The following is a 22,262-nucleotide window of genomic DNA, read 5'->3' as shown; positions in this document are numbered from 1 at the left end:
TAGCCTATGGAGGTTCTGCTTCATACTTTCAAAAGTGTTGGTGAAATGATCAAGGCTTACATACCTTGCTTCTGAGAAGGTTATTTTTTCATTTGAACACTAGTCAAGTTGGAAGGAGGCAAATCCAAGAGGCTAGTGATATCTTGAGTAGTGACTATTTTAAGCCTTCAAGACAGTTAACAGTTCCCTTGTCTTGGAATTTAGCCTAATGGACTATTGTGATGGACAGGATTGATGAGACAGTGTGAAGTCTGGTAGCTAAGAAGGGCTTTTGACTGTTACTTAAACTTTACTTCTTTAAGCGTTGATTGGCCAAGCTGTTCTACAAATCTTTTGTGGGTCCCGAGTTTATAAATTTGTCCAAGTCTGTTCTGTAAATGAATTGGCTGATACAGGCAGAGACTACATCCTAGTTAAACTGGGGCTAGGTGCTTCGCATTATTTTAAGGAAAATACTATAGAGATACAGTTAATGAAGTCTATCACAGGTGTGCTCCATTTATGTTTTTTTTAATTGAATGTATGAAAAAAGGAGTGTGTTTTGACATCCATAATAGGGTATATTCTTGAAATCAGAATGTCACCAGGGTTGCTGCCGGACACGCTGCTTTTGTTTGTCTGCTTTTGTGTGAATTTGGCTGTTTACAGCTTTTGAGATTGCCTGTCATTCATGGTGGGCTTGCCAGCAAATCAGTGCATCCTCCTGGGTTAGAAAGCTTATTCTCAGTTTTGTTATTGAGTTTAACTTTGCCTTAGAAGCAAAACAAGTGTAATTTTGTTGTGGGCTTGAGGTCTTCTACAGAATTAACTTGTTATCCTATCTGGCTTTTATGTCATTTCCTTGTAGAAGATCAAGACCTTTAATCAAGATCCATAGTAGATCTCCATCTTTCTCATTTCTCAGTGTTTAAAAAATGACAGTGTAGCTGAATACAGTTTTATATAAGTCTTTAATCTCAGGAAAATGGGAGTTCTTACAAAGGTTTTTAGCTCTCAATGTTAATGGCACTTATTTTGAGTAATTAGGACTTCTGTTTTTGTGTCAGAAGGATGCAAAATATGGGAATATTGAAATTGGTACTTGAAACATACTGTTTGTGTATCTTTTTTCTTTTTTTTTTTGCTACTATACTAAGATGACAAGACAAATTTTTTTCCACTTTATGGTTGCAAAGGTATTGATCTGCAGTAATACACTAGCTTGCACTATAAGAATTGTCAGTCTTTATGTTTTTAAAATACATTGCAAAAATGAAATTCTGCAGTCCAGCTGAAGTCACGTGTGCTGACTGCATTAAGGGGCTGGTATTTTGGCAGAAAGCCTGTGCTGCTCAGATCATATCTAATTGCAGATGGTATCCATTTGAATGATACTGCCAAAAGCTCTTCAGTGGAAACTGGAGAAGCGGGGGTAGGAGAATAGATGATAACAGAGGAATTCTTAAAGACAGGAGAAGTTAGAAGCTGCAAAATCTTACTACTTCAGTTAATTTGGAAATGCAAAATGCTTTCCAAAGAAAAGGTAATGTCACCATCAAATCACTAATCAAAAACCTACTGTAACTGAGTAGGATTATAAAGATGACCATTATTTTTTTTTATTATTGTCACTTAGATATGATATTACAGAACATAAGATTGTTTCCAAAAGCATCTGCTAGCTAAGTGGGTTCAACTGACCTAAATGCTTTGTTTTCTTTTGGAGTTACCTTCTTATGAGCATATCTATATTGTCTGTTATACAGAGGTCGCTAGTAGATATGAACATAAGCCCGTAAGTCTCAGGCGCACGTACCTATTCAGGCCTAAGCACGGTATAGTTGTGCTTGTAGCATTGCCTGTAGTGTAGTCAGCAGTGCCAGGGTTCCTGGTGAGAGAAGGGAAACATCAGTGGGCTCTGAGGGCTTTTCATATTGGTAATTAATTCCCTAGGGTGATCCCTCTGTCAGCAGTCCTCACTATGTTAGCTTGATGCTGCCTGTTTCATATTTGGCATATTCAGTGGACCTTTAAGTTGTTTTTTGCAGTGGTGGTTTATTGATAAAACCTCACCTATTGTTGAAACATGTAAAGTTCAGAAAGAATACTTTTGTCTTTGAGATAACTGTGTTTAATTTTTCCAGTCTTTATATAAATGTGAAAATTCATCTGCTTTAATATTTTCTTTAAATTACTGGGTAGGTGGTTTATCATGCTCTGGGTCAAACTCACAAGCAGCTTTTTGAAATGAATAATTCAAGAACAGATAGATCATGGTCAGCAGTATATCTTGGTCAAATATGTTTTGTCTTTAACTCCTGCTTTTTCACTTTTTTGTTTGGAATGACTTACAACAATATCTTACCCACAATGTATTAATTACTTATTGCCTGTCCACTTAATTAGTTACTGTTTTTGTGATGAGTAGGAAAAAGATTCTGCTGTGTAATAACATGAGATGAAGGTGAACTATAGACTTAAGAGCATTTTGTGTGTCAGTAGACTTTGTATCATTCTTGTATCAGATTTCAAAATGTAAGAAATAAAAACAATGCTGGCAGCTGCTGTCTTGGATTATTGAAACAAAAAGCTAAGCTATTCTATGCCTAAAGACTTCCCTAGTGTTGTGGTTTTTCTGGTGGTTTTTTTTTTTTCCTTGTTTGGGCGGTTTGTTTTGTGTGGAAGTGATTTGATAATTCTGTATGTAAATAAATAATGCATAAATAAAACCATATGAAAATAAAGCAGAAGTTCAAGCTAGTAGCTACAAGACAGCATTTAGATATTCACTAGCTTACTCTTAAAGAGCTAAGTAAATGTGTAGAAAACTGAATTAATGAAGGAGAGAAATAAAGTATCCTACTTGGAATATGTCCTCTGCAATTGATGTTACATTAATTGTGCACTAGGTGAGTATAGATAGGTTTCAGCATCTTGTGGGTGCCAGTGACAGAGTAAAACGAAAATTCGGAAATTCTTGTTCACCTGAGATTGTTGTATGTTCTGGTTTTTGCCATGAACCATATTAATGTAGAAATGTGCCTGCACAGTCTAGGTTATCTTGAAAGATATGAGTGCAACTGGATCCTCAGGTTAGGACTGAAAATTACCTATTTGGATTTTAACTCAGTGATAGTCTCTGTGGCTTGGTAATGTTGGAGGATTGTTTTGTGGACTGTTTAAGGTATTGGATGTTTAATGAAAACAGGCACAGTGGAGCGGTCCCATCTGCCAGTAACAATAGTCACAGCTGCTGCTGTAGACACATGGCAGTTAGGTTCTCAGGCAGGCATCCTTGGCATCGGCAAAACTTCAGAAGGTGTTCTGGAGTTAATTTGTTGAGGAAAAAAGTATTTTTCTTCTAATGGTTGGTTGGTTTTTTTCTCTCTAAGGTTTATAAAGCTCTGGTCTAAACCTCAGTATTTAAATTAAAAAAAAAAGTTCATAGAGTATCATCCAATTTGAATTCCTTTTCTGTTTGTGTTTTTTTTTGGTTGGTGGTTTTGGTTTTTTTCCTTCTAAGATGTGTCCTGCTTTATGTGATTGTTCTGGAACAAAATAAAAATGGGTGGGAAAGCAGGCCTTAACTTAAAAGGCTATTGATTTATGGTGTGTTTGTCTATTGATATTTGAAATATAATACTAAAATTGCTGATATTTGAAAAATAATACAAAAGTCAAAAGTATTGAGAGGTTCATAGAGCAAGGTAACTTCATCAGTAATTCAGGCAGTACTTTATTGGTATACATTGATGGGTATATTGTTAATTTTTGCCTTTTTTGTTGTTATGTGGCTCTAAAACTTTAGTAACCTCTTTCAAAGAAGCTCAAACCTAAAGGGGGGGAAAAAAGTATGGTTTCCTGAACTTTTTCTTTCTGACCTAATTTTTAACTGCTTCAGTAATGAAAAGACACACCGAATAGGAGAGAAACCTTATTGTGTGTGTGTATGCCTTCAGGAGAAGAAGTTTGGTTTTGTTTTTTTCTGTAGTAGTATTCTGTAAGCATAGTTTGGATAGTTTCACAAAGGAACTTGTATCATAGAAACAATTTGGTCTAAATTGCTGATAAGTCCTTACAAGAAACTTTTTAATTTAGACTAGTACTGTGTACATGTAGACTGTAAAGTAATGGGAATTTATATAGCTTTACCTATTTTTATATGTTAAAGGCAAGTTAAAGAGTACATTGTAGTTGTCTCATCAGGAGCATAAAAAAAGGTTAAGTTATTATGTAAGACATTTTCAATGGAAGTATAGAATAGGTGGATTCATTTTTGTAGGTAATCTCAAACTCTCCATCTGTCTTCTGAAAATGCAGAGTTTTAGATACATAAAAGTCTTACTCCATTTCTAATGATTTGTGCCTGACAAAAAGCATTGGTTCTAGAAGGATGTCTTGTGTAGTGTTTTTTCTGCAAACAGCTTGTTCTTATTTTTTTTTTTTAAGTGTTTCCAGTTTTTTATGCTTGTATCTTGCATGATGAGGTTGTCTTGGGGAAATAAACAGCACTGGAGGAAAGTCACTTAACCCCTGCCCTGATTCTCTGGTCTGTAAATCCTCATAACTGGGGTTAAAACTAAATGAATGCTTGTCCAATATGTTAATAGTACATTGCATTGGTGGTAGACGTGTTATCAAAACAGGCTCTTTTATGGGAGGATAAATTGTGTGTTGTGTGGAGGGTGGGTGAATTGGAAACTGGTTTGAAAGAGAAGTGAAAGAAGTCACAATAGTAGAGGTCGCCCAACTTCATCTCCTGACTGTGCTGTTACCAATTACATTATTTGTTGCAAGTCCTGTAACAGGTGACAGAAGGCTTAAATGCAAGTTTGTCTCTAAGAGAAAATGGAGACAATTGCTGTTCTCTTTAAATAGGTGCTCCAGTAGTGGAATTTCATGGGGAGTTTGTTTTGCTTCTCCAGTGTTTTTCTAATAGTACTGGGTCATTCTAGGAGTGGGAGTCATAAGTGGGTAACAGGTAACGCTGGATACAGGCAACAAGCAAAGACTCTATACATGAACATCAGAGCTCAATGTTGTGCAGGGTTAGGGATTTCTGTTGCTTGTCCATAAGTCTGTCTTAATCGCTGGCTCTGAATGCCCTACACTATTGACTGTTGATATGTTTTGTTACAAGCCTTGAATACTTTTTTGGAGAAGAAAAAACCTGAGTTTTTCTAGGTGCTTGGTTTTCCTCCTAAAGCCTTTCTCATGGTTGTATCAAAATAACTTGAGAAGTGTTAATTCTGCACGCTTAAAAAAAAAAAAAGGGGAAAAAAAATCTATTTGGAAGATTACTTCAGGGCAGTGGGAGAACATGAATATTTAATGTTTTTTATCATTTATTAATTTTTGTTTAATGGACAAGTAGTGGGCCTGGAGCAAGACCATGGGATGGCTAGAATGTTCTGGGTAATGTTAAAAGCAGGTGGACTAAGTTTAAAAAAACTGTTATGAAGTTAGTATAGAACTGCAGTTGAGAGATAATATTACTAATGAACCCAGAGAAGTTTTCTGTCAGTGGTGAGTAAACAGAAATGCTGCCCCTTCAGAATTAGTGCCTGCTCATGTAGAACTAGGGCTTTAGAGCTGATTCTTTTTAAGAAATGTTTAAATAATGTGCCACCTTTCAGTATGCAAGTGGAAGTAAAGAAAATGCAAATTGTCAATGGGAACTACTGTAAGAATTGGGTATTTTCACTACATGAATCCTTTAACATACTGAGGCTGGCAGAACTGACTCCCCAGGATTCCAGTGCTACATGATGTTCTCTTAATGTAGTGTTGGCATGTGTCTGAAGGTCAAAATGGCCTTTGGAGAAGGCTGTTGGCTCTTGGAGATGTAGTCACATAAAAGCAGGGGGTGGAGGGAGATACTGTTTTATTTGCCTTGAAACAGAAAATGTGAGGAAAGAATTCATCTCAACTCAGAGTGCTTAGCCGTACATACTTAGCCTTGCATAGACCTGATAAGCATATTTTGCAATAGACCATTTTCAGGGAACCAGTTGACAATGGAAGTTTTGGAATGGTTTTAGTTCAGGTTTTTGATAGGTAGAACAGTATGGTTCGACTAGCTCTCACTTGGTGCAAAGCCTGCTGGCATGCTGTTCTCCAAGAACACCAGCTGAAGAGATGGTATTTATAGCACTTGGATCTGTAAGAGCAGCTGAGGATGAGAGTGGTTTTCTAGCAGCTTCTGTGAGCAAGCATTTACCTTGCTCTGGTGCTGTTGAGCCTAACTCCCTCCCCCATCCAACCTTTCTCCCAGTACAGGGTTGAAATTCCACAGTAGGGAGAGAATCCGGTTGAATTCCAAAGGAGCTGTTCTTAGCTTCTACTTGGTTTCCTTCCCTTTTAATGATTTGAAAAATGCAAACAATGCTTTGAAAAGCAAGCACTGCTTTACAAGCTGGAAGTGTCCATTTCCCTTAATTTATCTCTTATAATAACAACTCTGAAAGTCTCTCTTATAAAAACAGTATAGCCATATATCTGATTGCAACGTATGCCTAGGAAAGAAGCCTGTATTAAACGTGTCTTTGGGGTGTTATTCACATTCCAACAAATAAAGAATGCCTGCTCCACCCTGCTCTTGGTAAGGAACATATTCTCATTGTTGTCGTTCCAGTCTACAGATGGTGCAGATTTATTTTCCATACCCATGCTTTTTAAGAGACTGTATATTTAATGTTAATTTGGTCTTGTGGAGTCAGTTCTGAAAGCCCCAGATCTTTTATATTGGTTAAACTGATTATTCAGACATCATAAAATGAAACTACTGCTTACATTGATTCAAATAATTTGAAGAAGGCACAGAAATAAATTACTTGGTATTTGTTTCCCTGAATGTTAGCCCTTTCTAAGTTCTGTCTAGACTCGCATGTTTTTTGAAATCTTCTTTCTGTTCCTTTACCAATGATTAATGAGAAGAAAAGTGAAGACAGCACAGTGCCTTTTTTTACTAGCTATTACCTCTTAGTAAGTTGGCGTTTGGTAGGAACGTGTACTCTGTGTAGGTTACTGCTACCACTGGGAGAATTATTGAGGCTGATGTGAAGCCTCTTGTGAGATGAAACCTAATTTTATTTCATACATAGAAATTAAAGAGGCTTTGTGTCTTCAGCATTGACAGATGTGGTAGCAGTATGGATGGGAATGGAAGATGTAAACAACAGAAAGCAGGCTGTATTGAACAAATGATGGAAGCTTAGTTTCTCTAGTTCCATACCTGACTTACAGCATTATTGGGTTTCATTTCTGATTGGCAATCAATAGGGTTTTTGGGGTTGTTTTGTTTTGGTGTTTTGTTTTTTTTTTTTTAATATTAATCTATTAGTCTGTCACCTCCCTCCAGCGCAGACTGTGTATCAGCTAATCCCAGGATTTAGCCCAAGTTAATTCTGTCTGCTGGTGTTTGTCTGAAGGGCAAACTGCAGTTAGTCAGTTCCTCACTGGAGCACCCTACAGTGACTAATATGTGGCATGTCTAGTGGCAAAATGCCCTGTAACACGACTCTCATCGCTAACAGAGAGAGGTGGAGCTATTGAATCTAGTGACTTGACTTTAAATGCAATGAGGGATAAAAGAGTAAATTCCAATTCTTACTTGCTGTGTGCTTTGTGCTCTTGTCTCTATATTCCAAGAGCTTATTAGGAAGAATTGCTTGCATCTCCAGATACTGAACTGCAGATAATTTCTAACCTGCAAAATCTGTAACGTGCTGAGGAGCAGTGCTGACTGGGATGGAAACAGATGAGTTTTGGACTGTGAATTCAGTGTTGTAATCTGACATGACATTTAAGTGGTTAAGAAGTAGTTTTGGACATTCTTTTTGTCTGCAAAAATATTGATGTGGCTGAATAGATGGGAATGGAATGAGGGGGCTGTTCTTGTATAAGTTTGCTTGCTCCCCCCCCCCCCCCCCCCCAGCTCTTTCTCTGTAGGTTTCACACTCTCTGTTGACTTGGTTAGTTTTAATTGGGAGTGGAAGTGTAAGTCCAGAAATGAAGGCTTGAAGTGGGAATGTGTTTATGTATATGTTTAGGAAGGGGTGAGAAGACAGAGCACTGCTTCCAGAAGTGTCCTAGAAGACTATAACTTTGCATCACCTCTCTGTTGTGTTCCGTACTCAGGTTATAATTGTAAAATAAATAACATATTTGAGGTCTGCTTTTTGAATTTGAGCTTCAACAAATCAAGATTGGATTGTAAGGCAAAAAAGTTTAAATATGCAAAATAATACAGATCACAAAATACATGGGTGCTGTTTCAATAGTGAAGTGTTATTTTAAAAGTCTGGTAACAGTTTTTGCGAAAAGTAAAAACTAGCAATGAATTTGATCTCATAGATTTGAAAGGTTGAAAGTGTATGTTATTTTTGTGCTAGCTGATAAAGCAGATGGTGAATGGTATGAAAAATGTTAATTAAGGAACAAGTAGGATGGACTGTGGAAGTACCTTATGCCAAGAAATGAAGTTGCTTGTTTAAGTAAATGCATGTTAAAATCTAAATGTTATGTGTAGATTATTTTCTTACTGTTGATACAGCACATCTAAAATTATAGTTCCTTCATTAATTTTGCTCCTGTTTTCTCCTTATCTTTTATTAGGTTGTACTGCTCCTTCTATATACTTGTCCTGTACACTAATTAGTTAAAGTACGTGGGTCTTCATAATGATAGGAAATTTTAGATTGTTTGGTGTGAAGACATTTGTTTTGAAACTGTTGGTCAGTGATATGTAAAACTCATATGTTTGTAGTTACAGGTATGAGAAAACCACCACTGAACTTAAACAACTAAGCAACTAAAAAGAATTGTTTAAAGAACTTGAGCTTCAGGGAATATATGGATGACTGCTGCTTTAGAGACACCTCAGATGGCATACAGCAGCTCTGTATGACTTGCTGTAGAACCGTAAGGAGAAATAAACTTTTAAAATGCAAGCTGTGTCTCTAGGCTGGGATGGCAGTGGGTGTTAAATACACAGCTTCAAATAAAATGGTAATGCTGCATAGCTGTTCACACATTCTATTTAGTCTGTTTGCTTACAAAGATAGAAAATGGATATACATATTATGCCTTAAGGTGAAGCATATTATTAAAATTTTCTGGTAATTGGTAATTTATGTAAAGAAAAGGAATAATATGGGCATTTATCTCCCTCACCCAAATTAACAATTTGTAGAGTGTATTTTTAAAGCATTCATGTTCTCATGCCTTTTAATCAGCCTTCTGTTCCAAAGGTAAATGGTGGACATTAACCCAAATTGTGGTTGCTCCTTTGATCCCAGAAGAGTGTTTTAGACGCTGCAGTCAGAAAATAGTATCTTCAACTTTTTCATCCTTTCCACGTTTGAGTTAATGCATGTAACCCTTTTCAGTAGCAACAGTATAGGAGATGGTGACTTTGTAAAATATCCCGTCTGTTGCAGAATACTTAACTTGTGGAAAGCTGAAAGATTCCACATGACCTAAGAAGTTGGCTCTTGGTGAAGCAAGGGGCCTGAAAAAGGGATTGAGTTTCTCAGAAACTGGCTGCTTAGACTAGCTCCAACATTCAAAGTTGCTACGGTGCCATGCTGATGGTAACTAATTGTAGCTGCAGCACAAAGCTTTAGTGTCAGTTTGCAAACAGAAGAGTTAATTGCCACACTGGACCTTTGAAACAGCAGATAAACAAATTTATTCTGTAAGATAAAAAGGCCATTAATGTGTTCCTGCTGTGATTGTCTGCCTCATTGCTGTTCTCGTTTCCTGAGGCTCTGTAATTAAAACATTAGCTTGCTACCATACCATGAGTCTGCTATGGTGAGAGGAGATAGATGACGACCTATTTCATGATTCACTAGTACAATTCATCTTAGCCTTGCATGATTTAAAAAACAAACAAAACAACTGAAAAGCAATATTGGAGACACTGGAAATAGTCCTTTCTTTAAAATTCTACTTGTTTCCTTTTCCAGGTGAAAACACAGCTTGCTGAATAACATGGTACATAAAATCAGTGTTGCCTACTCCACTCTAATTTCTTCATGATCATTCCTTTTTTTCCAATTTTGTGTATGAATTTAGGATAAAGCTTACCTGTACTGTAAGAAGCCTTTCAATTTCTTCAGAAATATCCTTTAGTTTCCTTTTAAAAGCAGCTAGATTTCATGGATTTGCTGGTCCTTCCAAAGATGATGCTTGGTGCAGTAGACCTTCAAGTTAGGTCAGTTACTTCCACTTGAATTCCTGGTTTCTTAGCTGCCTCACTGTCATCTTTCAGGTGTCTTTTCTCACATTATTGTATATCTGATCGCTTGGTTCAAACTCAGACCCAGTGAGACATGACTGATGCTGATAGCTACTTACTTGGTGCTCAGTGTTCCAAATGAAGAGGGTTTCAGTCCAGTTGAAATCTGTTGAGGTTGTAATCTTACATTTTCTTAATTCAGCCAGCTCTGCTGGATTTATTTGTAGACAGACTGAGAATTCTGTTAAACCAGTGATTCTGAAACGGGAGGATGTAAGACTCTGTGTAAGGAACAAGAATGGGCATAAACAGACTTCAGGCTTGGATTAGAAGCTGAGTGAAAAGCCGGTGACTGGATCACGCTAGTGAGGGATAGCATGCAGATTTTCTGGCAGCCAGGAGAGGTTTCCTCTTACCCGTTCCTGCTGCAGTGGAAGGTTTTGGCCAGGCAGCTGCATTCCCAACCTCTGACAGAGCTGCCTTCTTGCACGTTAATAATATCTTTCCTGATATGATTCTGAAGATATGCTTTACAAAAACCATGCATCCTAGAAAGTAGTTTTCAGAATAGTGACCTGGACATGGAACTTTGTGTGAAGGCGCGAAGGAAAGCCTGTCTGAGAAAATAATAATATGTCTTTTTTAAAAAAGAAAAGTGGGGCAGAGTGGAACCACTTGCGCAAATCGTGGTGCCTGAACATCACAAGTGTGGTGGATCAAATTTAAGCTTGAAGCAAGTAGGATGAAACTATAATGGCAAGCTTGTAATGCCTTTCGAAACACCAAGCCTATTGCATAGCTAGAGATCTTGTCTTTCATGGGTGTTCAATGTACCTTTATGTCTAGTGAGCTTAGTGGAAAAATTGGCTATTCTTTCGGTTAAATGTTTGGCTTCTTTGCTTTCTTTTTGGAAGTGGTAGACTTCCTAGAGATTTTTAGGGTGTTTTAAAAAACAGTTAATGGGAAGCATGTATTTTCACATCAAACCTAGTTTTGTATAATACTGAAATTTATGCTACTTGTTCTGTTTTCTGTTTCTGACACAGCAGAATCTTAGAAGGCAATTAAATTGTTTCCTTGGAGAGACCAAGTGCAGCTTTGCCTTGGCCAAGAGAAATGTCCGTTTTGCTTATAGACAACAATATAAAAATGGAAGAGAATAAGTTATGGATACTTGCTACTTCACTGTTGATTCTGAGACAAATCAATTGTGCCACGAGGTAGATAAGCGAGATTGAAGTGCTCTTTCTGATGGCATTTGCACCTTCAAATAAAACGGCATCAATGTGACATTTGGGTAACCAATGCCGTGACTCCTCTCACGTGACTATTATCAAAAATTTGGCTTACAAAGGTTTGCTGTTGAGATTAAGCAGCAGAATCTATATTGTCAGGAGAGATGCCGACAATACATTTTTTTTCAGGTATCTACTTCGAATTGTGTTATACAGTACCTAGGAATGGGTTCTGTTTATTGCTGCTTTTTTTCTGCTTTCAGTGGTTAGATGGCTTTCCCTTGACATTATAACCCAAAACAACTGAAGAAAATAATGTTCACCCCCAAAGGTTGTTACTTTGAACTGATGTGGAGCTTGGTTTTTATTTGTACTGCTTTTTTGGGTAGGAGCTTCAGGTACAAGGCATTACTTCTTCCTTACCTTTCAGAGCTTGATGTTAAGTAATTGAATAAGAAACGAGGATTTGTTGAATTGTAGCAGTCTGTAATACACTGGAAGGAGAGAGCTCATTCAGATTTGGGGCGGGGGGGTTGTTCTCTGGGGTTTGTTACGCACTTTAGAACTGGTTTAATAGCATGCTGTAGATGTACTGCTGTTTGGTTAAAACCAGCAAAGGAAACTAAAGCCATATATGATTGCTTAGCTTACCAGTTTGTTATGTGTTGATACCCATGTTGCTCTCCAAAGCCACAAGCACTTTTGCCATTTGATACTGTACTGGTGCAAGGCATATTATTCATTGGCTTTGCATGTCTCTCAGCTTTTATAAGCAAGAATGTCAGCTCAAGGTGCATCCAAATGAGATGGAGTTGGCCACAAGAAATAGTGTAGCAACTGTTGCTATTTGCAATCCAGACAGTGATCTTTCCTCCACATTGTGATTTTGGACAACAGCCCTGCTCAGGGACACAGCATCTGGTAGAAGAGTGATTTAATTTTAGTAGGGATTCTCTAACGACATTTTCAGAGACTTCGGTGCAACATGATGTTAAGTTCGTGTTTGAAATAATAAGAGATGTGGGTGTTAGAAGTCTTATTTATTGCAGAAAGGAAAGGAAAAGCCTCCATCTCCCAAAGCATAGTCTAACTGGCACAAATATGTGAGAAATAAGCATCCTTTGTTTAGAATGACTGATACCAGGATGTAAATCATCCCCAGGAAAACTGTCACCACCTTTGTATAGCTTTTTTTTCTATGGATTTTGTTTGCACGTACCATAATCTGTGTATCGCTCCCAGAGGCAAGTTGCTGGTTTAGATGGAAATAGGTGTGTGTAAATCCAAGGTGGTTTATCTAATTCTGATATACTCAAGAGTATGCCTTTTTACGGTCTGTCCTTACACAGATGGTGTTGAAAACAGCTGCTGGAAAGAATAGATTTAAGTATTTCCAGTGCTGTAGTACTGAAAAGAAGAAAGCAGTAGAGATTCATTTCTGCAGCAAGAGCAGAACCCTCACTGGAATACAGAAACAACAGACATTCCATATGCCGTTAAAATGACAGCTGAATCTGTTCTGTACTACCTGTCTGTCGGTCCCGTCCTCCCCAGCCCCCAGCAAAGGTTATAGGAAGCTGTTTTGTTGCTGGGGGGGGGGACGACGACCACAAACAAACAAACAACCCCAACCAACCCCAAAACCAAAACCCAAAACAAATGACCAAACCAAAACCAACAACCTGAAAGGTATTTGGAAGAGCTTTTGTTAATTGTGGGGAATGCACATCTGTGGGTCAGATATTGAAAGAATTAGAGGATGTGAGAAAAGGAAAAGAGCATAAAATTTACAGATGAAGAGAAAAAAGGGTTTTTTAAAAAGCACGTTTATTCTGGTATTTGTAAAGTGTTCAGTGACTAACTCACTGAAGGTTCTTAGATTCTTAGGTATGAATGCCTTGGAAAGAAAATGAAGTCAAGGATTGCAAGAGCTGAAAAGGCAGTTGGAGATCAGCTTTTTGATCTTAAGTCAGGGATTTAAAGGCTATCACATAGGAACTACACACAAGCATTTTTTCATTCTGGCTTTTTTTTTTGTGTGTGCGTGTGTGAATTTCGTCATAGGGGCATTGTATATTATACAGAAGTTCCAGAGAGAGAAAGTACACAAGTTGGTCGGGGGTCACTACGGGATTCAGTGGCTGTATGCTTTAAGAACATTTACCAGTTATTTGGTTGGTTCAGTTAATGTCAGCCCTAATAAAAATCTGTCTGTAGGCTTTGTGCATATAAAAGAGCATTGAAATAAACTGCGCAGACAATCTCTGAAATGTCTATAGATCCAGCTTTTTTTTTATCTTCTTCCATGCCCTGAAAATACTAAGCTTCTTAAAGCAAATCCTTCTGCAATGAGCTCTTGTTCTGTGTAACATGTATGTCAAAACAGACTTGAGTTGTGCGGCTGTGAAATCTCCAGGGATTCTTGAACTCCTTGTGCTTCAGATTGTCTTCCTTGCTAATACCCCTCAACTGATAAAAGCCTGTACCATTCTAAAAGGCAGGGGACCAGGTTGACCTGCTTCTGGTTTTCTGTCCAACAGAAGAATTTTGTTTAGCAGCAGCATTCCTTCTAGGATTTTTCCCCCCCTTGATTTATTTGAAATAAGGCCTACAGAAACATTGTGTTAGGAAGCTGTGCATCTATTCCTTCAATCTTATTACTCCTGTGCAATGTGGCAACTCTGTGAATACTCAGATTCACATGTTAAGTTGAGGGTCAGCAAGCTCATTAATAATGCTCCTAAATGTTGAGTTAGCTGAGTTTGAATGTTATTTCTTGTAGGTATTATCAACCCAAAGAATCCTAAGGAAGCACCAAAGTCCTTCAGCTTTGACTACTCTTACTGGTCCCACACATCGGTAAGTTCTTTTACAAAAAAACTGTTTTTTTTCTTGTTGACTGGCTTGACACTAACTGCGTTCTCTTCTGTTCATGTGATCCTTGTGAGATGTTTCTGCACTGTGTCTCTCACCCTCTTTCAGGTTAAAAGCTTGTCATTGTATGTAGTCTTTTCCTGTTTGGGGGAGAGCAGAAAGAAAAGATCCTGGAGTTCAATAACAAGTTGTAAATATTTGAAAGACTACTGAAAAGTATTCTCCAACAGTGTTCTGTTCTAAATATTTTAAGGATGGCTGTGAACCACAGTTAATTCAGTTTTGTTCTTAGACAAGTGAAAGTTGTTAGAGTTCTTATAGATCAAGGAGAAATGTGGTGTGGATTCCCTTGGCAGATTTGGAAAAGACGGAGTAGTGATACGTGTTTCTGATAGCTGGAAAAGCAATAAACTCTCATCTAGCATCTCTGCCCCACCCTCTTGCGAATTGGTGCTAAGGACTTGCTGACTTCCAGTAATTGTTTTGCAGCAGAACTGTGGTGTTCTGCCATCTACCCCTCCCCTGCCTTATTTTCTCAAAAGATATAGAAAGAAAGGATAATGTGTTTCTCTAAGATTAATTTTAGTTACTGGGATGGTGCAAATAAGAATTAATATTTCTGAGCAAATCTGTAGCCAATGAGGTTGTTTTCATGATGGAAAAACTTGGATTGTTATAGCTCATTTACCGAATCTTCCAGAGCACCTGTGCAAGTAGATTACAGGATCAGTCAGAGGAACATTATGAACGTAATTCCTGAAAACTAGCAGGAAAGAAAGTGGTCTGATAAAACCTTGATCCCGACATTAGAATGTTAGCACAGCTATATCTGTCCTGATTTCAAGAGCAAGTAATGTTAAAATCTGACGCTTCAGGAAGAGAGAGAGAATGATAGATCAAGAATAATGTAGTCACATACAATGTAGTGACATACTCCTTACAAAATTAAGTTTCAGTAGCATGTTATCTATGCAATCTCTACTACATTGTGCAACTTAAAACATCTGCATAGATAATCGTTAGTATTATAACTTTTTCAAGTGTATTTACTAAGGACTTGCCTAAATGATCAAGAGAGGACATCAGAAAAAAGAGCATATACCCTGAATCCAGCTTTCTCTCAGCATTTTTGTATTCTGTACCATTCCTGGAGCTGCATCTTGGATTGCCTCTCATGACTGGATGTTGGAGTCTGATCGGTACAGTGCCCGAGTACCTGAAATGCACTACCTAAAAAATGGAGAATTATTCATGAAGTTTTGTTTTGTACAAGTTGTGTATTTGCCTTGAGATCTGGCAAGTGTATTCTTTTTGACATCAATAACTTGTGGTTATTTTTTTCCACTGCATGTGCAGCAGTGCCTCTTCTCAAAATGTAACAAACTTTTCAGTTGAGTGTTTGGAGGTGGTCACTTGCTTTATCCATATACAGATTTCTGTCATAGGGTGCATCTGCAGTAGAGTGTTGTTTATTTTATCACTGGGCTAAATTGCTTTAAAGTAGCTTTTTTTTTAATGTTATATTGCTAACCTTGTATTTAGCCATAGAAAAATGTTCTGATAGATTCCTTGACCAGTTCAGGTACTTGCTAATTCGAAATATGTATTGACAGACATAAAGATTTTGTAGTCACTGGAGGTTGTAAATCGAAACCTGGATTATTAGACAGTAGAATCAGCTGCAAGAAAAAATTGGTCATGTTAATGATTTGTTTACTCTTTTAATCTTAAAAAAAGGAAACAAAATAAATGTGAGCAACTTTGGTTTTCTTCCCCCTGCTACCCTTCAGACCCCTTGTCAAGACCAGCCACTGTGGGATTTCTGTAGCTTCCAGTCCTTTATTTGTTTGTATTGACTTTCTGAACTCTACTTTAGATTTTCTCCCCTTGACTCCCTCCTCCCAAACACCCTGAATGACATTTGTTGGTGATCTTGAATGATAGGATAAGACTATATTTGTGCCGCTTTCATGTCTTTTCAGCCTGAAGATCCCTGCTTTGCATCTCAGAGCCGCGTGTACAATGATATTGGGAAGGAGATGTTACTGCATGCCTTTGAGGGCTACAATGTATGCATTTTTGCCTATGGACAAACTGGAGCTGGGAAATCCTACACAATGATGGGCAAGCAGGAGGAGAGCCAAGCAGGCATAATCCCCCAGGTAGAGCAGAACCCGTTTGGGTTTTTTATAGCATGTTCAGGCACGTGCTTGTGGATATGCTTTTTTTATATTGCAATAATGGTTAACAAGAGAACCACAGCTTACTTCTGAAGTGAAAGGATACTGGGGGAAAAAAAGCATTTTTAGTAATTTTCCTGCTGTGACTTTTTTTAAATTGTACTGTAAAATCTGTATATTTTTTTTGTACGTCCAGTTTCTCCACTTCCCCAGCAAACTAGTAAATCAAGACGTCTTAGTCACTGGGTTTCTTGTCCCCTTCTCTGACTTTAGCTAGGATAGCACTTAAGCACTTTTTGAATTCCTACTGAATACAAGGTGGTATTACTGATGAATATGTCAGGAACTTTTTGTAGTGATAAGTTTCCCAAGGGTACAAACTGAATAATATATCTTTGTAAGAAATTAAGCTCATCAAAATGAAAAAATTGGGAAAAATAGGGCAACTGAGCACAGCCCAGTGTTATTTCCTTCTCTGAAATTTCTTTTGACATTTGCCATGAAATTTGAAGAAGTTGAGATACCCACACAAGAAATTCTGGCTGGCAGAAGTTTGTCACCATGAATTTAGCATTCTGTAGCTGTTGGTTGTGTGGCACTTGTTCTATGTGCAGGCCTTCCTCAGTGTGTAGGCACTGACAGTGGACCAAGTTTGTTGGAAGACAGTGTGTTCCTCCATTCTCAAAATAGAAATCTGAGGCAGGGTTTCAGTCTTAATAAAAAAAAATGCTGAACAGCTTGAGTCCTCATTCTGCTGCAGGTCTGCAGTAGACATTGGCCCTGTGCCACAGGTATGAAATAGATGACACGGAGCGCTGTTCTCCGTTAATGGCATGGGCATATGTGCTGAAATAGGTTGCAAGTGTTCTGGTGATCAGCTTAAAATAATGTTGAAAGAACTAATGTGATGAAGGACAGAATTGTTATACCTAAGCATTTTGGTGTTATTACAGTAATACAAAGTAACGATGTAATAAGTGAAATGAACTGAAAATCTGTGACAACAGCTTTGTGCTAAATTTTTTTGTTGTGATGGGGATACTTCTATTTGTTTTTTCTGAAACTTCAAATACATAAGAATTAAACATTTTCCTGACCCCTGCTCCCAATTGAATAATGCTCCTGTAATCTACTACAGTTTTAAAACAAAAACTTTTCCTTCCAGTTTCACTGGGAGGCCTGCCCATAAAGTACAAAATGAATTATCTGTTCAGGGAGATGTTGTTGCATCTGTTGTCTTTCTTGTCTCATACACAGAAGGTACAGCACAATCATGTTCCAAGTAGTATAGGTTGTTGACATTAAATTCTTATGCTTTGGCCAAGTTCCCTGTTTGCCAACCTAGTGTGACACTTTATGGTACTTAAACCATGTGTTGACTGAATACTTTAGAGTGTATGCTTTCAAAATTGCTTATATTCTTCATTATCTGTTCATTTTTCATACAGTGGCTTGTAGATATGTGTTCCAGAAACCTCTTTTTACAATTATTCCTCTCTGTACCCATGCTTTTCATTTTAATCTCCAGATGTATATTCATGGCTTGCCCACTGTTCATTTCTTCCTCTTTTATAATCTTAATTTTGGGTCTCTGTTACTTCTAGACAAGCACTATTGAGAGAAGTAGACCACTGGTAGTTAAAGTATCCTTCACACAAAAATACTGCTAACAAATTTTGAAATAATTTCTGCCTGCTGATTTGAATCTGGATTTTGGAACTTCAACACACTGAATAAACAGGCTGTTGTTTTTATGAGGCTAGGACAGGACTAAAGATTTTCATCATTCCTTTCTAAAATTACTATTTCCAGTTTCAGTTAAGGGCTTTTTCTAATTTTATAGTACAGAATAGTAAACCTAGAACAATTGTTCAGGTCGTCTATAAAACAAGGTTGAATGATGGTGATGTAGAATTTCCCAGTGAGGGTGTATGTGGTTGATGTAATGGGGTTTTTTTCTTCCCCTGCCCTCACTCTGAAGCCAGTTTAATGACATATTGTGGTACTTGTTACTACTCGGTAAAGATTAATTTCTGACTTGGCTTTAATCCCGTTCTAGCTATGCGAAGAACTGTTTGAGAAAATCAATGACAACAGCAATGAAGAAATGTCATATTCCGTAGAGGTGAGTATGGTGAGGGATCAAAGAATATCTGTGTGTTGAACATCAAACTGAGCTTAGTTGCTGCGTTCTTGATGTTGCATTAAGATGGTGATTTTTGATTGTGTGTGGGGTTTCTTGTTGTGTGTGGGTGTTGGGGTTTTTTGGCGTTGTGTCTTTTTGCCGTTTTATGTTTTAGCCAAATGTAATAAAACATTTCTGGGACACTTCCCCCCCCCCCCCTCCTGTGTAGCAGTTCTGAAAGAAGTGATGGGCTGAAAAACCTGAAGATGAATTTGTAGATTAACTTTTTGTTTTGACTGCTGGATGGAAAATTACATATTTCTTGCCAATTAGAATAGTCATAATTTATACCTTGTTTCTCTACAGGAATTGTCTAGAATAGCTTAGTCATGGAGTCTTACCTGACATCTGTTAGTAAGGTTGGTTTACAGAAAAAAAATGTTTAAGTTGTGCATACATAAGAAATTTGTCAGTACTTAATTTTTCTTAATTATTATCCTTAGGTTGTTTTGTGTTTAGAAAGTCATTTTCATATGCTGTCGTACTGCACCGTTTCTTTTCCTGTCTTCCTGTTCTGCTCCAAAATAAAAATAAAAGCAGCCACTTTGCAGAAATGGTATTTCCTTTCTTCTACAGTAGTGTTGTCTACCACCTGTGTGCTCCCCCGCCCTCCCCAATCAGTTTTAATAGTCTCACATGCAAGTATGTTGCAGGCTTTGAAAGAAAGGAAGACCAAAAGTGGTGGAAGTCAAATGTGATTGCTATTAATAAATGTGAACTCCTATCATTACTATTTTCTAAGTTACAGAACTGGAAAACTATTAGGCTTTGAATCAATCCATTTTAACACTTCACTTATTTGTATTTTATTAACATTTGATGAATTAATGTTTGAATACCATGGGAGTATCGCATTTAGGATTGTGAGTGCGAATATTCTAACATTTTCATGATATTTTTTCTATTTGGTACTTGTTTATGGTCCTGATTATGTCTCTAAGCATAGATTTGTGCATGTGAGAGAGAAATCATCTCTCCAAAAGAATGAGCATCTGACAAAAAAAGCAAAGAAGGGAGGCAGTTAGACAGAAGTAGTGATGGAAATGTATAAATAGTGTATTATGATCTGTTTTGGATGTAGAATTCATTTTTCTGCATTGCACTTACACAAAAAGAGATCTTCAATCTCTAAATTTCTAAGGCTGTTGCTTACATCTGTAATCCACAGAATGAAAGTGAGTAACTTACTGTCTCTTTTAATATTTACTATCTGGACTGCTGCAGCTGCTGTTGGATCAGGATAAGCATAGTGCCGTGACAAATCTAAGCTTTATAATTTATTTCAAAGGGCTCAGATTTAAGATTAGTGTGCTTTGAATAATTGTACTGATGAGTCAGGAATACAGCAAGATGTGGATACAGCTCAGAATCAAAAGTTGTTTCTGCATACAAAGAAATTAAACTTTTTTGCTTAAGTTTGCTTGGGAAGTTCATAAGAGATTCCTTGTAAGCAGACTCCTTTTACCACCTGTCTTCTTTGCCTCTTTAGAAAGATAGTTTTTCTGCTGTGTCATATTAAAGCTGTTAAGATGATTGTGAACTCATGTTTAATTAAACACCAATGTTTTTTGAAATGGTTGAGACACCTATACATGGATCCAAGGTCTGCAGTATATGTGGGAGATCTGATGTGTGAGACTAGTGACTCCTTTTCCTTTCTGCCATTGTGTCAAGCTGTTACATGAATGGAGATGCCTGCCTACAGCTTTCTTGTAGTGGACTGAGGGAGTTGGCACCAGTGGCACTCTAAAATGCTGCAAAGCACTAAATTGTCCATGCAAATTCCTGTTTTCAGGTGAGTTACATGGAGATTTACTGTGAGAGAGTCAGAGACTTGTTGAACCCGAAGAACAAAGGGAATTTGCGGGTGCGAGAACATCCTCTGCTTGGACCATATGTGGAAGATTTGTCCAAGTTAGCAGTCACATCTTATACAGACATTGCAGACCTCATGGATGCCGGGAACAAAGCCAGGTTAGTGATGGTAGTGTGTTACATATTTTTATCTCAGTTGCGATATATGGCATATAGCAGCAAATTTAAAATACCTTTTGTGATGCTTTCTTAAAAACTCATTTCACATGAGGGATATTGTTGCACTATGCACTGTTCAATGCTATTAAACGACTGAAATTGATTTGTGTGGTGAAATAGTGCTGCAAATCACTGTATAGATATTTAAAGCTTGTAGTGGCTTGAGATGAAGTATGTGACTAATTCTGCTGGCTTTTGTTCCTGCCTTTGTGTACTGTATCATCACAGTCTCCTTATTCATTCAAGTGGTTCAGGACTAAAGTTGGCATTCTAGCTTTAGGTTCTGGTTCATTAGTAGTCGTTTACGTGTCAGCTGTAGGCTTCTTTTAACAACGTGTGGGAAAGATTGACATAAAGGCTGCTCATGTTTTCTTGGGTGTAAGGTAGATTGAGTACACAGATTGAGAAAGCTCTGTTCAAACTGTGATGAAGGTGGGACTAATCCAGGAGTGAAAAATCAAGGGGTTTCTTAATGGTATTTGGTATGGCTTGGTCTCGGTTACAGGGCAGAGCATCAACTGTACAGTCTCTTGGTGTCATTCCTCTACAGCTGCATGCAGCCCTGCAGGTAGTTGTGCTTGCAGCAGAGAGGCTACTGTTTTCTAAACATGTCTGTATCTCTTCATATTTTAGGACTGTGGCAGCTACCAACATGAATGAAACCAGCAGCCGCTCTCATGCTGTGTTTACAATTGTCTTTACTCAGAAGAAACATGACACAGAAACTGATCTTTCTACAGAGAAGGTATGTTACAGATAAGTGGCTTTCCAACTGTTTTTCATAAATCTTCCCTGTAATAACTTACTGGCAGTATGACAAGAAAATGAGAATTAAATGTTTTTTCTGGTGTTCTGTATAAGGGTGAATTGCTTTGTGCCTTGATGGAGCCCTTTTATTTTTCTATGGAATTTTGTTTGATTGTAGTCTAAAAAACAACTAAATGGGGAATATGTGCAGGAGGAGAATATATAGATGTGAGGAAAATACAGCTGTAAGGACTAGGTTCTGTGGGGAAGGATGTATGAAATAAAATAAGTTAACCTTCCCCAGTCGTCTTCCCAGAACTTTCTGTGGTTTTGCTTGTCAGTGCAAAATGTTTGCCTTGTTAGTTCTTTCCTTTGGGCACAGGGATTGGGATGAGTGAGATTTAGGCACTTTCTGGAATTTTCATGTTAAAAGGAGGTACCCTGTTTAGTATGGAACAGTTTTCTGGCTTTTATTACTCTGCAATACAGGCTCTGCATGCAATAGTAGATGAAACACAGGTAATGTTCATGTTTCTGAACTGACTACTGTGGACAGATCTGAAAAAATTTGTGTTGAAGACACCTACCCACCAAATGATAAGACCCTCTAAAGTTACTGTTAATGGACATGGACTCTGTAGCTTTTGATACGCCAGTGCTTTATTGCTGGCGTTACTAGAGTCAGGATGAAACATGAGTTTTTCTTTTCCTTTGAGATTCTTGTGTGGTCTGTAGCAGTAACGATTTTTTTTTTACTTCTGTTTTGGTCTGATCATGTGAGATCT

The 22,262-nt window shown here is 37.7% G+C and overlaps 1 protein-coding gene across 20 annotated transcripts in view; it reads left to right on the top strand.

Moving 5' to 3' along the window:
• KIF1B (kinesin family member 1B) overlaps positions 1 to 22,262 on the top strand; it is a 96,848-nt gene that overhangs the window by 8,180 nt on the left and 66,406 nt on the right. For all 20 annotated transcript variants that reach the window (XM_055704067.1, XM_055704060.1, XM_055704055.1 and 17 more), the window contains exons 3-7: positions 14,240 to 14,316; positions 16,314 to 16,493; positions 18,571 to 18,636; positions 20,492 to 20,670; positions 21,364 to 21,475. In XM_055704067.1, coding sequence (XP_055560042.1) covers positions 14,240 to 14,316; positions 16,314 to 16,493; positions 18,571 to 18,636; positions 20,492 to 20,670; positions 21,364 to 21,475 — 614 coding nt within the window. The remainder of the gene's footprint in view (positions 1 to 14,239; positions 14,317 to 16,313; positions 16,494 to 18,570; positions 18,637 to 20,491; positions 20,671 to 21,363; positions 21,476 to 22,262) is intronic.

This window comes from Falco cherrug, chromosome 3 (assembly GCF_023634085.1).
Source record: "Falco cherrug isolate bFalChe1 chromosome 3, bFalChe1.pri, whole genome shotgun sequence".
NCBI classification, from domain to species: domain Eukaryota; kingdom Metazoa; phylum Chordata; class Aves; order Falconiformes; family Falconidae; genus Falco; species Falco cherrug.
This window is presented reverse-complemented; position numbering and strand designations above follow the sequence as displayed.